At 52.4% G+C, this 17,306-nt stretch overlaps 2 protein-coding genes across 2 annotated transcripts; both read left to right on the forward strand.

Annotated features, from left to right (window-relative positions):
- The first annotated feature begins 863 nt into the window (after positions 1–863).
- On the forward strand, positions 864–7,802 carry LOC142450655 (galectin-2-like). Its single transcript, XM_075552629.1, has 4 exons — positions 864–995; positions 6,368–6,450; positions 7,346–7,502; positions 7,656–7,802. The coding sequence occupies exons 1-4, from the start codon at positions 864–866 to the stop codon at positions 7,800–7,802; spliced, it is 519 nt and encodes a 172-aa protein (XP_075408744.1).
- A 5,989-nt stretch (positions 7,803–13,791) lies between these two features.
- Positions 13,792–16,924, forward strand: LOC142450656 (galectin-2-like). Its single transcript, XM_075552630.1, has 4 exons — positions 13,792–13,797; positions 15,431–15,513; positions 16,466–16,622; positions 16,778–16,924. Exons 1-4 carry the CDS (start codon positions 13,792–13,794, stop codon positions 16,922–16,924), a joined length of 393 nt encoding a protein of 130 aa, XP_075408745.1.
- Positions 16,925–17,306: the final 382 nt, after the last annotated feature.

The following is a 17,306-nucleotide window of genomic DNA, read 5'->3' on the forward strand; positions in this document are numbered from 1 at the left end:
GTCCACACTGTGTGATGATCCACAGAGTCGGATGCCTTGGCCCAGTCCAGAAGACACAAGTCCACCTCTTTCTGATATTCTCTGCTTGAGGCAACATCCAGCCGACACCCTTGTGCTGGGTCTTCTCCCGGGTCCGCCCTGAACAACTAGCAGCTCCCTGTCCCTGTGCTGTCGGACATGGAGAACCAAGGGACTCCTCACAAAATCATGATGGGGGCAGATGAACGCGTCACTGTGGAAGATGGGATGACAGAGATAGGAGAGGGGCCATGGTGTGGGTTTCCTATTGCACGGTGGCCACCCGGTGCAGATTAGAACGCTCACAGCTTTCCCCTGACCACCTAGGTCAGGGTTATTGTCCATCCCCATGCAACCTCAGTACCCCCATTCTAGCATGAGCATGTCAGGTGACTCCCTGAGGGTGAGAGATGGCCCTTCTTGGGGTAGCAGGGTGTGTGTGTGTGTGTGTGTGTGTGTGTGTGTGAGAGAGAGAGAGAGAGAGAGAGAGAGAGAGAGAGAGAGAGAGAGAGAGAGAGAGAGAAAGAGAGAGAGAATCAACTTTCAGCCTCAGGGTATAACTTTTAAGATTGCTGGTTCATGAGCAGAAAGAACTCAATGGAGGCTAAATTCCTGCTAATACTTGAAACAGAGGCACCTCCCATGGTAAATGAAGACCGGAGGAGACTGACACCAAAGACCAGGCAGGTGCAGGCTTCTGTCAAGATGCTCTGACCTTCCTTAAAGAAAACCCCGTGTGCCAGGGGCAAGGAGGAGGGGCATTGGAAGTGCCATGTCTGCACTGCCAGCCATTGTCTGAGCGTCCCCCTCCCTGCATAATCTGAGGGGCAGGGCAAAACCTCTTTATGAAACTCTTTAAGAAAAAGAGGTGGAGGGTCTGGGTCTGCCTGACACTGGACAGGCACCTGAAATTCAACCCCTTCGTGACCTCCGACCGCAACAACAACCGCAAACACAGCTTCAGTGCTCCCTCGCAGGTGCGCAGGATGATCACGTTGTCCTGACGCCCCAAGGGGCTGTGGTAGAAATATAACGTCGGCTCCATGCACACCCTCCAGGACGCTGAGGTCCAGGTGTACAGAAGTATGCAATCGATCTTACATGCAAATCGAGAAAGTCAATGTCACACCTGAGTAAGGTGGCCCTGCCTGTCCTTTGAGCTGTGTCTGAACTAGTAACTGAGTTCCTAACCACCTCGGGAGTCCCAGGTCAACTTTTGTGAGCAAAAGAAGATACCTGCAAATCTTACGTGCTCCTGAAACGTGTGCTTATAGCCCCTAGTGCCAGGGGCAGACGCTGGCACTGACAGGGACTCAGTGTGCAGGTGGCAGAGGCCGGTCCCGAACTTTGCCCTTCTTTTGGGGCCCACCCAGCACCCCCTGGCCTCGCCGAGTCCTTCTTGTTTTCTGAAGAATGAGGGGACGGGCCAAGCAGCAGAAGCAAGCACATACATCAGTGATTAGTTAGTTCTTAGGAAGGTGAGGGCCAGCCATCACAGAGATATCGTGACCAAAGTTCTCTCACATTCACATTGCATGTGGGTGCCAACAGAGAGAAGCTGAAGGGCAAAGTTTTTGATTAGGCCCCGCGGGCACGGTGCCAGGTTTCATAGATACCCATGGAGAGATATTCGTTACTCTTCAAACCAGAAAGAAACACACAACTTTGTAGTCAGCGAAGCTATTTTCATATTATTTATAGTGGCTCTTTTCATCTTTTTGTTTTGTTTTGTTTTTTTCTTTTCATCTTTATACTCACATTGTTATATACTTCACACATAAACATCATTTTATAAACCCATGCTTGTGGAGTCCAGTACACCTCGACAGAGAAGATCAGCCCCACAGGGTTTTCAAAGCTGTCAATCCGTAAGCAGACCAGCCCGTCTTTCTCCTGTGGAACAGCTGCTCAGTTCATAGGGCCCTCCCTTTAAGCTCTGTCACCAGAGTCCTTCCACGCACACACCATCTCTATGACAATCCTACGTGACCACGCTCTTGGCATCTAAGGACCTGGTGGTGTAGTGAGGCAGGGCTTGGGCTGTTAACACAAGGGTGGGGGTGGGGGGCAGCAGTTCGAAACCTCCAGTGGCTCCTTGGGAGGAAGATGAGGCTTTCTACGCCAGTAAATCTCTGTACTCTGTGGGTCCTACGGGCACTGCCTGTCTGTCTGTCCCACAGAGCTGCTCTGAGGGAGCATTGCTGTCTACATGGATCTATCAACTGTGTCTGGGAAACTGTGTCTTCGGCTGAAAGTTGATTTACACTCCTTTAACTATGGAAGCCCTTTGCCTTCAGCTCGATTCTAAGGCATGGTGAGCCTGTGGGCGTCAGAGGAGAGCTGGGTTTCCCGATTTGTGTTCTGGGAGGGGAGCGCCAGGTCTTTCTCCAAGGTGCTTCCAGTGAACTGACACCTGGAACTCGAGGGGCAGCAGACGCAGATTTCAATTGTTAACTGTTTCCTGTATCCAGGGTCTCCTTCTTCATGTATTTAGACATACACAGGTATAAATTCCAATACATGTATGCAAACATGTAAATATAGGTGTTGAAATATACATCGGTAAATACATCCTAGGGCTTCCAAAGGTTAGTGGAAAAATTTCATGAGCTTTATAATTCCATGCAGTCTCCAACCTAGGACATCTTCCAGTTATGATTCTCCACACCTGGGACCACCTGGGATCTGGGACAGCTCAGCGCCAGTAGTCTGTGCTAGAGACGCTTTTGGCAGCATGTAATCTGCCGCTGTTGTCCTTCTCGATTGATTCCTGGTAGACGGTCCATGTGATGATCGACCACTCAAAACACTGCAGAATTGCAGGCCGCGGATAACACAGAACAGGTTTCCAACGAAAGTCAGAAGTGACTTGTTATGGAGTGTCTTCAACAGAACCTCTTTATCAATCAGGGTGAATCTATGTAGCTAAGCATGGATTTCTCCATCAAAGAGGCAGAAGTATCTCTGGTTACAAGGCACCATCGTGGGGTAGCGGGAATATAAGGGAGCCCCCTCCTTCAGAGCACCTGCCTAGACCCAGCCACACGGAGAGAGGGAGGCGCTGCACCCACAGCTGACACAGACAGAGCTCAGGGCTTCTGGTGCTAACAGTAAATAATATCTCTGACGAATGAACATCTCATATTCAACTACAGCTCTTTTTCCTGATCTCTAGGACCCTTGATGCCAAATTGACCAAGCTGGCCCTGGAGACTAGGGATCTAAAACCATCCTGTCCCTTAATCCCCACAAGCCTCACTCTCCTGTGCCGCTTGACGTAGGAGGGAACCAAACTCCCAGAGGTGGGAACCACTGACGCTAGCTACGGTCACACAACGAGGACGTGCGGGAACAAGGGCCTGCTCCATGAGCCTCCAAGTGACATCCACGGTGTCCTCCTGCTCTAGATTTCTGGGTCTTCTAGGCCATTGCTGATGACTGACATCTTGCTCTGACTCTCCTCTCTGTCATGACTGTGACCATAGAAACGGAGGGATTCCATTCAAGCTCTCTTACTTACCAGCTCTGTACATCTTTAGTTCCCTACCTGCACATGGGATCCGAATGAAGGTGGCCTTGAGAATGCACTGAAGAGCCCTGGGTGCACGGAACAGCTAACCAGTAAGTTACTGGTTTGAATCAACCAGCTCATTCTTCTGACCAGATGAGGCTGTCTACGTGTCTAATGGTTTTAAGTCTTAGAAACCCAAAGGGGCAGTTCTACCCTGTGCTACAGAGTCCTTAGAGTCGGAATCTACTGGGTGGCAGTGAGAGAGCAAGTGCGAGTGTCCGGTGGGGGTAAAATGAGATGGGGGGGGGCTTTGCCAGCTAGACAGCGAGTGAGAGTTTCCGGCGGGGTAAAATGAGAGGGGGTGTGGGGGGCTTTGCGAATGAGAAAATACCCTTCAAAGGCGCCCATGGTCTGAAAGCAGCAGGTCGAGGTGTGCGTATTGGTGGTCTTCACGTGCTTTCCTTTATGCTCTCAAAACACCCCAAACACCCTTTGGTAGATTCCAAAGGGAACTAGTAAACCCAGTTGTTATCAATCGCCTCCCCACTCCCGGCAACCCCACTCATGTCAGGAGACCGGTGCTCCATCGTTTGCAATTTTCAGAAGTGGATTGAGAGGCCTTTCTTCAGAGATGTCTCTCTGTGGGCTCAAATCTCTCACCTTTTGGTTAAGAATTCGGAGCCTTCCTACTGCCAGATACCGCAGAGTGGGTGGAACCCGTCAGCAGCCAGTGTTGGGAGAAGCTGGGAGATGCTCTTCTGTGGACCTTCCAGGCAGGAATGGCTTGTGGAGCAGGTCCAGTTGGTCCCTCATGGGGGCGACATAGAGAGCCAGGGACAAGACACCTGGAACCAGCACCCAGGGACCCAGGACAAACATCCACAGGAGAAGGAAAGGGTCCAGGCCCCATGTGTGGCCACCTTCCTCCTTGAACCCTCATCTGACCCAGAGAGCGTTGTTTAATGAGTGAGTAACAGGAAAAGCTACGTGGGAAAGGTGAGAGCAGGTTGACACCCCTGATCTAGTTCAGTCTTTCCTATGGATTAGCAGAAACACTCCGAGAGATAGGTTAGTGCGTGGCACTGTCCCTGGGCAGCGCCGCTTCTGACCCTCCGTCCAGAGCTGCTGTGCCTCAGTCCCCAGGACACGCGCTCTCCGTACGTGGTGGTCCAGATGCAGCCAAACTAGATGTGCCAAGGGATTGAATCCAACAGTCTTGATAACAGCACAGATATACGATCAGTTTAAAATCTCAGAATTCATACTAAGGACTCAGCAAAAGGAAGCGAGTTGAATACATCTCGCCTTTAGAGGATGCAATGCTTCATATTCGAACATAACCCTTTGTCTCATCCATGTCAACTGCGTCATGCCAAACTGACCAAGGCGTCCCAGGACACATGGGCTACGCCTTTGAGGCCAGTAAGCCAATCCAGCAAATGCTTGGAGTCGATCTGGAAAGGCCCCTGACGGAGCCTTCTACTGCAGGAGCACCCGCAGCACGGGCTTCAATCATTTGTGGAAAACCGGTCTGAAAAGACATTGAGAATTTCCACAGTTTTTGGAAGCTCCTTCATAGGAGGAGCCCACACAGGCATGCCCAAGGATTTGCCCTCAGAGACAACTCCGCATACATGCGTGTTTACTGGCCTGGATCTCCCTCTACACACACGTGCGCACACATGTCCACCTAGGATCCATATGCCTACGTGTGGTTGCTATCAAGTAGAGTCTTGAAATCGATGAGCACCTTCCAGGAACGCAGCAGGACACGTGCAGAAAGAGGGGCCTGGACAATGGATGGGGCAGGATGCATGAAGGTGCCACGAGGAGGAGAGGGGTCTGGCAGAGCAAGCCTCATTCACAGACGAGGAAGCTGGCCTCAGGGAGGTGGGCAGCCTGATGGACTCACATGGTGGCCATACCTTCAGCCTTGAGGCAGGAGGCCCAGGGGGACCTGGGCAGGGCAGGACCAGGGAGTGGCAGTCATCTGTGTATGTGAGTGTAGATTGGTGGAGACAGGGCCCGCCCAGGCAGCAGGAGCTCTATTTGTACCCTTGGAAGAGGAGATCAGGTGCAAACTCAGGACCTCAGCCTCACTGGAAGGTGTGTCCCTGAGCACCAACCTCGACGAGTCCCGGAGCTGCCACTGGAGTCGTCGCTGTGATGGTGAGGAATTCATCCTCGCCTTTGGTGGGAGGAGGCGGTAATGGTTGGGGGTGGAGGGCTCTGCAGAGTGAGGAGGTGGGAAAGACCCACTGCGCAGCCCTTTGCTTTGGACTGGTCTCCATTCCCCACCACTGACCTGCAGTGGGAGCCAGAGGCTGTCTCTTTGCCTTAAGGAGTGTGCAGACATCTCTCTGTGGACAGACTTCTGATCCAATTTCCATGCAAACTATCACTCCAAATTTTGCCTAGCAACTGAACATGACCTGATCTGCTAAGGGCACTGTGCTCTGGGCACTGGAACACTGGGCGCTGCTGTTGGAAGCCTCTTGTTGCTCTCAACTGCCCTACAGTGCAGGCAGGGCCTGTTCCACCTATTGTACAGACAGGCAAACTGAGGCCCGGCAGCTGTGCCAGGCGCCTGCAGACCACGCTGTTATGCTTGGAGGAGACCAGTAGAGCCAGGGGGCTCAAGAAGAGGTGGGGTAAGGCCTCTGAGCTTGTCCTTCCCAGTGGTACCTGGTGCCCCCTCAGGCCAGTGACTGCCGCTGGTGATGGGCAAGGGGACACCAGCAGCATCAGCCTGAGACAGGCTGAGGTCCCCGGAAAGGCTTCCTGGGGGGGATGGATTTCCTGGGAAAACCCTAAAGGAATGCTTCTCTGTTGACTTAGGACAATTTTGAGATCATCAACATACATATGAAGTTGGGGACAACCCTGAAGGTCAAGGGCAGAATAGAAAATGAGGCCGATTGGTGAGTGGGGGCAACTAAGAGTGGGAACAGAGTCTGTACCCGGGAAAGAACACATGGGGAAAGTGGGAGGATGCAGGGCAGCCCTGTGAATGAATGCCAGCCTCAGGGTCTACCGTGAGAGTGACCCTGGCCAAGGGGACCGTGATGTCCCTGCTTCTTCTCATGTCATTAAGAAATTCGGTTTGTGGACATTCAGAATGTCAAAGCAGATACCAGATACCACATACTCAGCCCCTTCTCCCCTGACCGCCTAGGTTGGACATTGGGTCTGAAAGTGAAAGGTCCAGGGACAGCCCCTTTCTGTGGCTTTCAGACACATTAAGCCAGGAGTAATTATCTCCTCCTGGGATTACAGCTCATCTTCAGTTTAGCCTTTCAACCCTCTGGAGACTAATCTCCATAAACCTCTGGTTGGGCATCCGGAGGGTGCATGGATGTATGGGGTGGCAGCCCCCCACAAGAGATCTCTTGCTTCTACTTGGTGTCCATGATATTACAGAACAGTTGGGAGTCTGATGTGACTCTTCCTGACTCAGAGCACCCTGCTGTCCCCACCTTGAAGGTCTAGCCCAGACATCTATTTTGATGCTAATAAGAAGTCACACTAGCAACAAATGCATGGGTCTAAAGACAGAAGCTCAGCCCTTGGGTTGGCCTTATTTATAGTCACAGTCAGTTACCCCACCGTCTGCAGCCCAGGCCTGTGCTCCCAATGGGACCTCACACCCCAAGGCCATGGCATTTGGACGGTCCCCTGCCTTTTTTTACAGCGCAGATCTCAGTTCATGCAATCTCTCTCTGAAGGTTCTTCCAGCATGTGGCCAAACAAAACACTCCCCAAGTTATTTTACTGAGGGGGACCCCTAGACCTTCCTTAACACCTCTCTTTCTGCAGGATCGAGATTAATCTGGGCCAAAGTGCTGACAAACTGAATCTGCATTTCAACCCTCGCTTCCCAGAGTCCACCATCGTCTGCAACTCTAAGGATGGTGGCTGGGGGGAGGAGCAACGAACAGACCTCCACTGCTTTGCCAGGGGATCAGAGGTCATGGTGAGTTCAAAGGATAAGGAGCCTGGGATAGATGCCAAAGGGAGCTCCCAGATGATAGGGGACCCTCGCTTGGGCACTGAGGGAGCCACCAGGCACTGCCCTGGCTCTTCCCCGGTAACCCTTGCCTCTCTGACACCCTGTTTCCCCCCACAGTTTGAGATCACCTATGAGAAGCACCAGTTTACAGTGAAGCTGCCAGATGGACACATGCTCACCTTCCCCAACAGGCTGGGCAGCTGCCCCCTGAGCTACCTGAGCACGAAGGGCAAGTTGAGGATCTCTTCTCTGAAGTTTGACTGAGTTCTGAGTGAGCGGCACCCGCCAGACTCCATCAGCCTGCCCAGATTCCTACCAAGTCTCCCTGATCACAGGAGCCCTGGTGCCTGCTCTGCCCCACGTCCCCACTAACCCTCCCCCCTCCCCCCTCTGCCTTAGAAGCCCCGCCCCCACCCCTTCCCCAGGGGGTGAGAATAAACCAATCCACCTGTGGATCAAGCCTTTCTGGGGTAGGAAATGCAGTCCGTGCTTTGTCAGGGGATTCTGGCTCATCCCCTCCTCTCCTGGAACAGGTAAACTGAGGAAACTGAAACAGGTAAACTACAGAAAATCAGGCTGACAGGGAGCCTGCTCTCACACACCTCAGAGCACCTGCTCCTGTGTCTCTGTAGGTTTCCAGTGCACAGATCCCCACCCCCCATGCGTGCAGAGTGGGACTCTCTCAGTGTTCTCAAGGACGTGTCTGTGCTCTAGAGCAGGGGTCCTCAAACTATGGCCCGCAGGCGCCGGGTGTTTTTGCCTCCTTTTGTTTTTTTTACCTCAAAATAGATATGTGCAGTGTGCATAATAATTTGTTCATAGTTGGTTTTGTTTTTTAACTATAGTCTGGCCCTGCAACAGTCAGACGGACAGTGAACTGGCCCCATTTGAAAAGTTTGAGGATGCCTGCTCTAGAGCAAAAGTTCTCAACCTGTGGGTCCAGAGCCCTTTGGGGGTCAAACAATCCTTTCACAGGGGTCACCTGATTCGTCACAGTAGCAAAATGACAGTGATGAAGTATCAACGAACATAATGTTATGGTTGGGGAGTTACCACTACATGAGGAAGTGTATGAGAGGGCCACGGCCTCAGGGAGGTGAAGAACACTGCCCTAGAACCAACCTGCCATATTCCTTGGTTTGTAGCTATGGTCTAAGCAGGAGCCCTAAGTCCCCTAGAGGGTTGATGTAAGTTCAGACCCCAGGACAATCAGGAGCCTGACTCTATGATGCCGGCCAGGGAAAGGCTGTGTGCTCACAGGAAGACTGTGTGTGAAGGGAGAAGGGAAATCTGCTGAAAGGTGCTCACCGACTAACACCGGAACTTGCCTGCACTTCCTGCAAAGAGCCAACCACACAGGCGGACTGATGGAAGGAAAAGGGTCGGGTCCTGCTGCTATGACGCAGGCTACCATGATCAGGGGTCACGGGGGTCAGGTATTCAGAACATCATAATCAACCCTACACCTCTTGGGGTCCGGCAATCACACTCTTCGCAGACATGGTCCTTTCCCGTCTTCTGTGGTCACCTCTGGGACTGCGGTGAGTTCAGCAGCCACCAGTCATGACCTTGTGATGATTTTCTCTGCACCCCCTCTGGCCAATCAAAACAAAACACCCCTAGGTTGTTTTACTGACAAATAATATATAAGGAGCAGCTTTTCCGTGAGTCATGCATCCATCAGCCTCTGTGACGGGTGCATGCCGATGGTCCCTCTACCTGGCATGATGCTCTTTGTCCTGCTTCAGATGTCATCAAAGAGCCTCTAGGGAACGCGTCTGGATCCGGGGTCTGGTTCTGCTAGCACACTTTTGGAAGGGGATCGCCAGGCCTCTCCTCTGAGCTGCCTCTGGGTGGGTTTGAACCATCAGCTGTTGGCTAGTAACCAAGCAATAGACATGTGTACTGAGTGGCAGTGAGGGAAGAGCCGCAGTCCAGCAGGGCTTCATGGCAACCCCCAGCCCAAGAGAAGCTGGCCCCGTTTGTCCTTCCCCATCTAGCTCTCCTGCAGAGGGGTATAGACCATGTGTAGACCAGGAAGCACCTGCTTCTTCATGCGGGGCAGAGGTCAAGGGGCAGAAGGCACCAGGCACTCCCACCTTGACCTTGTCTTCCTCATCATCAGCAAGCACAAAGGTGTTTGTTTAGAGTGGGTTGGGTGGGTGGCCTAGCTGCTCATCTGGGAGGGGTCCCAGTCTTCCTCCAGGTTTTACTAGAAAGTCCTTCCTGAGACTTCTGCTAGAGACCTCTCTGCCAGCCCCCTACCAGGCATCCACCTCAATGTGCTGGTACATACACCCCTCCCTAGCCTGCTCCCCAAGGCCTGCTGGGGCCCAGGTCATCAGGGAGTTGTGGACCTTCAACTGCTGACCTAGACCCTGAATAACTTCTTGGGCCTCACTACAGGGTGCTGCCATATCTTACAGGAATCTCATGTAGGATGGGGGAAACACAAAATGCCAAAAGGAACATGTAATTATTACATGCTCCACCCCTACCTCATATCACCCACACTCGGTGCCCACATGTACAGCCCCCTTCTGGTCTACTGTTGGCACAGCCTGGCACTCACCCACACAGGTAGGAAGGACAATGCTGTGTAGTGTTTGGGGACTCCTGGTGTTCTGGACTCACTCCTGTAAGGCACTTGGTGGGCTGGAAAGCCATGCAGGTTCCAAGGCTGCACTGCAGGAAGCATGGTGCAGGGCCGGTGTGCAGCAAGTGTCTGAGAGGTCGGAGGCACGGCTAGAACGACGATGGTGGGAAACAGAAAGATTGCTGCCAAGTTGGCTCCCCCAAATATACAGCAAACCCATGACGCTCCTTGCTACACACGGTCAATGACTGTACACTAGGTCAACGAAAGTAGGTCAGAGATGATTCTCCTGAAGGGTATCAGCCATCTAGAGCAACCAGACTGTATTGTCTGACTCACCCTAAGTAGGGCCCATTCCCTTCTGATAGTGTTCCCTTGAAGGAGAGCCCGAAGGCAAGCCCAGGACCACTCAAGGATGACTAAGCTTAGGCTACTATATTGAGTCTACGGTGCACCCATGTTGCCACGTATGCATCCCTATTTCCTCCCTTTACTATTGCGTGTACACCCCTAGGCCATCCCCTCCTCTCGCTTCTATTGCGTATATTACAACTGCTTTCCATGATGCAGATTGTTATGTGTAATCAGGGGGCTTTCACGCCCCCAAATATATATAAACTTTGGTTAGAAGTAAAACCTTATGCTCTCTCTCCTGCCCACTCGTCCCCCACCTCCGCATGTTCCACCAAGAGGAGGTGAGGTGAGCATGCTACCATGAAATGTGTCTGACTTCTTTATCTTCTCTCTCTCTCCCATTTCTCTATGACTTTACTATAATCTTTATATATCTCAACTGTACAACTGTGCCTACCAAACCCGTGATTAGTTGTAGGGGGCTGGCTACCTTCTCAATGCCCCTCCGAGCTAGAAGACCCTTGAGATGTTTTACATATGGCAGGTCCAACGGTGCAGGTGGACCATCCTTGATAACACTCGGGCAGGAGATCTGTACACTCATATGACACATTAGCTACATCATTACACCCAGATGGTGAGTAGTCCCAAATCATTTTCTTGCTTTCCCACATTCCCCTGAATGTTCCACTTCAGTGTCACGTTTCCAGGATTTCTGTCGATCCTGATAGCCAATTTTCATAGCTGTCACCTGGAAAACTCTACAATACACTTGCACTGTAATGCCTCTATATTTTACTGGATCCTCCAGCTATTTCTCTCATATTATCCACAGTGCTTACTTATATAGATCAGGCAATTTAAAAATAAATCTGAATTATTGCAACGTGTCAATGAGTGTTTTAGGCCGGTTGACTACAGAAGGACATCCAATGACACTCCAAACATCCCAGTCCAGTCCAGAGCAAGTCCACAAGTCCAGTCCTATGCTGGTCATGAATCCCCTCTGCAGACACACACAACGACGCAGGATGCAGGGAGCTCACAGCTGTGGGTGCAGGGTGACATGGATTCAACGGCGCTCTCCCTGCCAGCTCTCTGAGTGACTCAGGGTCAGAAAGGTGAAGTGGAAAGAGAGGGGGGCGTTTCCCAGATCTCTCCTTAGGAGGAGATCACATCCACAAGGAGGCCTCATCAGGTTGTAACCTGACTGACAGACTCCACACCTACACTTAAGTTGACCCCAAATTATGTCACTATCATAGACTACCTGGCACCCCAGGGGTGTCAAACCACACAGCTGACTTGAGAGAGGCTGGGAGGTGCTCTCCTGTGCACAATCAGCCAGGGCGCCCTATGGAGCAGTTCCAGTCGGTCCCACATGGGGGCGCCATGGAGAGCCGGGCACAAGACACCTAGCACCACCACCCAGGGATCCAGGAAAAACATCCACACGGAGAAGGAGAAGGATACGGGTCCCACCTGTGGCCACCTTCCTCCTTTCCCCTTCATCTGAACCAGTGAGCTTTCAATGAGTGAGTATGCTCATCAGGACTGGGTGAGCGCATACTGACACTCCTGATCTAAGTTGATCTCTCCTGTGTCCCAGCAGAAAGATCCAGAGAGATTCCTTCTCTTAGATTAGGAGGAAGTTAAGGAGTGACTGCCTTGGGCAGGGATCTGAATTTGGAAGAACTGCTCCAGGAAGTGTCCCCTGGCGCCAGCCGCAGTGCTTGGGGTCACAGAGCTCCTGCAGCAGTTGACCAGGAGATCCACTCACAGTGTGCCACTCACGGGGGCTGTGCTCGCCTGCACCCCACACACGACGGTGTCTGCAGTGCCGTGTCATTGGACACCTGGATGATGTCATCAGTGCAGTAGCCGAATCCTCTCCGGATGACTGACAAGCTCATTTTCTGTTTCCTTAGGCCTTTCTTTTCCTGCCTTTTGTTTGTTTGTCTTTTGGCTGCTGGTTGCTTGGCTGCTGTCGTTGGGGTAGCTGGTCGTATGGGCTCTTGATCCTGTCATAGGGCTGCCAAAGTAACCCGGAGTCATGCACAGCCCAGGGACAAGCAGATGGATTCTGAGCCCCCGCCGAACTCTAGCCCAAGTCCAAGAACAGTTCTGATAACGTGGCCCTGCTCGATATGCACCTTCATGAAATGATCGCTGACGATAAGGGCGCTCCAGCTAAGTGTGCTGAACGAAGCAGATGGTGCCCTGCTGCCAACTGGAATAGTGTCTGGGTTCTTAAAGGCTTGTATTCGAACAAGCAGCCATCTAAGTGAGGGGTCAACTAAGCCCACATCAGAAGCACATCAGCTCGTGTGATCCAAAGATGACAATAACAAAAGTCAAACACGACAAAGGGAAACGACCAGAGCCTCAATTATGAAGACCCAATTTGTAGAGGACTGTGGAGGGCAGTGGGAGCCTGGCTGTTGGCAGTTCCCCTCTAGCCACAGGCAAGAGTCTCAAACTGCTTTACTATCAGATGGAGATTGTGGTCATCATGATTCTACTGGATTGAACTTGATACTGGGTCAGTTGACCTCCCTCTCGAACCAACCTGAAATGGTTCTAGGTACACGTATTTCTTGTTTATTCTTCATTGCTTGCAGGACACACATTTCTTCCCTGGCCGGTTACGTACTGTGGAGGTCTTTCCTTGCTGACTATTTGTACTTTCTCTCTGCAGTCTTATTTCATCCGTGCCACTGTTCTTGTTTCCATTTTGCATTGTTTCTGTGGGGCTTTCCTATTTGTGCAGCACAGAAAGAGGAGCTGCAGACAGATAATAAGATGCAGGGGTTTAGAGGAGAGGTGGGGGGCGGGTGGGAGATGGGGAGGGGGCTTGGGGAACAAGCAATGTATGGGGGAGGGGGAGGGAGCACTAGAACTGCTTGTGAGGACACAACTCATTTTAAAAGCGATTTAACCATGTCAGAGAAAATGTTCTAAAGTGGATTGGGGTATAGATTATATCCTTCTTGATAGGAACTATTAAATTGCATGATCTATGGATTATGTGCCAATAAAGTGGTTTAAAAAAAGAGAGAAGAAAATCGAGAATTGGCCTCTATTTGGGGGCTACCGGGGACTTATAGCCCTGTTGCAAGTGACAGCAGAGCACGGAGTCCCTGGGCAGCTCCTCTTCCTGACCCTCCTTCCAGAGCTGCTGCGGCTCAGTTTAATGGGCAATCTCAGGGGCAGGGCCCTGTCCCAGGACATGGGCTCTCCAGACGTGGTCCAGATGCAGCCAAACTCACATGCCAACAGATTGAATCCAATGGTCTTAATAGCATGGAGGTACGATCAATTTAAAATCTCAGAATTCATACTAAGGACTCAGCAAAAGGAAGCGAGTTGAATACATCTCGCCTTTAGAGGATGCAATGCTTCATATTCGAACATAACCCTTTGTCTCATCCGTGTCAACTGCGTCATGCCAAACTGACCAAGGCGTCCCAGGACACATGGGCTACACCTTTGAGGCCAGTAAGCCAATCCAGCAAATGCTTGGAGTCGATCTGGAAAGGCCCCTGACAGAGCCCTCTACTGCAGGAGCACCCACAGCACGGGCTTCAATCATTTGTGGAAAACCGGTCTGAAAAGACATTGAGAATTTCCAGTATTTGGAAGCTCCTTCATAGGAGGAGCCCACACAGGCATGTCCAAGGATTTGCCCTCAGAGACAACTCCGCATACATGCGTGTTTACTGGCCTGGGTCTCCCTCTACACACACGTGCGCACACATGTCCACCTAGGATCCATATGCCTACGTGTGGTTGTTAGCAAGTAGAGTCTTGAAATCGATGAGCACCTTCCAGGAACGCAGCAGGACACGTGCAGAAAGAGGGGCCTGGACAATGGATGGGGCAGGATGCATGAAGGTGCCACGAGGAGGAGAGGGGTCCGGGCAGAGCAAGATTCATTCACAGATGAGGAAGCTGGCCTCAGGGAGGTGGGCGGCCTGATGGACTCACATGGTGGCCATACCTTCAGCCTTGAGGCAGGAGGCCCAGGGGGACCTGGGCGGGGCAGGACCAGGGAGTGGCAGTCATCTGTGTATGTGAGTGTGGATTGGTGGAGACAGGGCCCACCCAGGCAGCAGGAGCTCTATTTGTACCCTTGGAGGAGGAGATCAGGTGCAAACTCAGGACCTCAGCCTCACTGGAAGGTGTGTCCCTGAGCACCAACCTTCACGAGTCCCGGAGCTGCCACGGAGTCGTCGCTGTGATGGTGAGGAAGGCTGGGCCCCACTGCCTCCCCGCGGGGATTCATCCTCGCCTTTGGTGGGAGGAGGCGGTAATGGTTGGGGGTGGAGGGCTCTGCAGAGTGAGGAGGTGGGAAAGACCCACTGCGCAGCCCTTTGCTTTGGACTGGTCTCCATTCCCCACCACTGACCTGCAGTGGGAGCCGGAGGCTGTCTCTTTGCCTTAAGGAGTGTGCAGACATCTCTCTGTGGACAGACTTCTGATCCAATTTCTATGCAAACTATGACTCCAAATTTTGCCTAGCAACTGAACATGACCTGATCTGCTAAGGGCACTGTGCTCTGGGCACTGGAACACTGGGCGCTGCTGTTGGAAGCCTCTTGTTGCTCTCAACTGCCCTACAGTGCAGGCAGGGCCTGTTCCACCTATTGTACAGACAGGCAAACTGAGGCCCGGCAGCTGTGCCAGGCGCCTGCAGACCCCACTGTTGTGCTGGCTGGGCTGGGAGGAAACAAGTAGAGCTTCGGGGGCTCCGGAAGAGGTGGGGTGAGGACTCTGAGCTTGTCCTTCCCAGGTGAGGGACCGTACCTGGTGATGGGCAAGGGGACGCCAGCAGCATCAGTCTGAAACTGGATGAGGTCGCTGGAAAGGCTTCCTGGGGGCGGGGGTATGGGGGTTGATTTCCTGGGAAAAACTCTAATGGAATGCTTCTCTGTTGGCTCAGGACAATTTTGAGATCCTCAACATACACATGAAGTTGGGAAGAACCCTGAAGATCAAGGGCACAATAGGCAATGAGGCCGATAAGTGAGTTGGGGCCACAAAGAGTGGGGACAGAGTTTGTACCCAGAGCAGAACACGTGGGGAAGGTGAGAGTAAGCAGGGGAGCCCCATGAATGAATGTCAGACTCAAGGTCTAATGTGAGAGTGACCCTGGCCAAAGGGTCCATGGCCCCTGCTTCTTCTCATGCCATTAGGAAGCCTCTTTCGGGGACCTTCAGAATGTCAGAGCAGATGCCAGATACTCAGTTCCTTGTCCCCCAGCTGTCCTTGTGGGGCATAGTCCTGAAAGCATAAGCCCCGGGACAGCCCTGTCCCCCTGACTTGTTCGACCCAGGCCCGGCTTTCAGCCACATTAAGATCAACCAGCAGGAGCAAGGATCTACCTCTGGGGGTTACCATTGCACTCCATGCTCAGCCTTTCCGCATTCTCGGTACTCCTTCCCACCATCCTGGGCAGAGCAGGCAGATTCCAGGAGTAGCAGCCCCCCAAGTGATCTCTCATGCTTCTTCTTGGCTTCCATGAGATTGCAGAACTGTTGGGTTCTTTGATGTGACCCAGCATGACCCAGAGCAGCCCTGCTGCCCCAACCCTGAAGGTCTAGCCCAGAAATCTACAGTGATGCTAATAAGAGGTCACACAGCACCAACTGCATGGGTCTGTGACAGGAGCTCAGCCCTTGGGACGGCACCTATTTGTAGTCAGACTTACAGGGTCTTAGGAGATCTAAAAACAGGAATAGACACCTCACAGTCAGTTACTCCACAGTCAGAAGCTCTGGCCTGTGCTCCCAATGGGACCTCACACCCCAAGGCCATGGCAATTGGATAGTCCCCTGCCTTTGTTTTACAGCGCAGACCTCCGTTCATGCAATCTCTCTCTGAAGGTTCTTCGAGCATGTGGTCAAGCAAAACACCTCCCCAAGTTGTTTTACTGAGGGGGACCCCTAGACCCCTCTTAACACCCCTCTTCTTGCAGGATCCAGATTAATCTGGGCCAAAGGGCTGACAAACTGAATCTGCATTTTAATCCTCGCTTCACGGAGTCCACCATCGTCTGCAACTCTAAGGATGGTGGCTGGGGGGAGGAGCAACGAACACACCTCCACTGCTTTGGCCCAGGGTCAGAGGTCAAGGTGAGCTCAAAGGACAAGGAACCTAGCATGGATGCCAAAGGGAGAGCCCAGATGATAGGGGACCCTCACCTGGGCACTGAGGGAGCCGCCAGGCAGTGCCCTGGCTCTTCCCGGGTAACCCTTGCCTCCCTGATACCCTTCTCCCCCACCCACAGTTCAAGATCACCTATGAGACTGACCAGTTTACGGTGAAGCTGCCAGATGGAGACAAGCTGACCTTCCCCAACAGGCTGGGTAGCTTACCCCTGGAATACCTGCAGATAAAGGGCCAGTTCAGGGTCTTTTCTCTGAAGTTTGACTGAGTTCTGAGTGAGCGGCACCCGCCAAACTCCATCAGCCTGCCCAGATTCCTACCAAGTCTCCCTGATCACAGGAGCCCTGGTGCCTGTTTTGCCCCACGTCCCCACTAACCCCTTATGAGCCCTGCCTCCCACCTCTTCCCCAGGGGGTGAGAATAAAACAATCCATCTGCCTGGATCAAGCCTTTCTGGGGTAGGAAATGCAGCCCGTGTTTTGTCAGGGGTTCCGGCTCATTACCTCCTCTCCTGGAACAGGTAAACTGAGGCACAAACTACAGGAAATCAGGTCAACAGAGCACCTGCTCTCACACACCTCAGAGCACCTGCTTCTGTGTCTCTGTTGGTTTCCAGTTCACAGCCCCCCCCCACCACACACATGTGCAGA

Source organism: Tenrec ecaudatus, chromosome 6 (genome assembly GCF_050624435.1).
Source record: "Tenrec ecaudatus isolate mTenEca1 chromosome 6, mTenEca1.hap1, whole genome shotgun sequence".
Classification (NCBI taxonomy): Eukaryota; Metazoa; Chordata; class Mammalia; order Afrosoricida; family Tenrecidae; genus Tenrec; species Tenrec ecaudatus.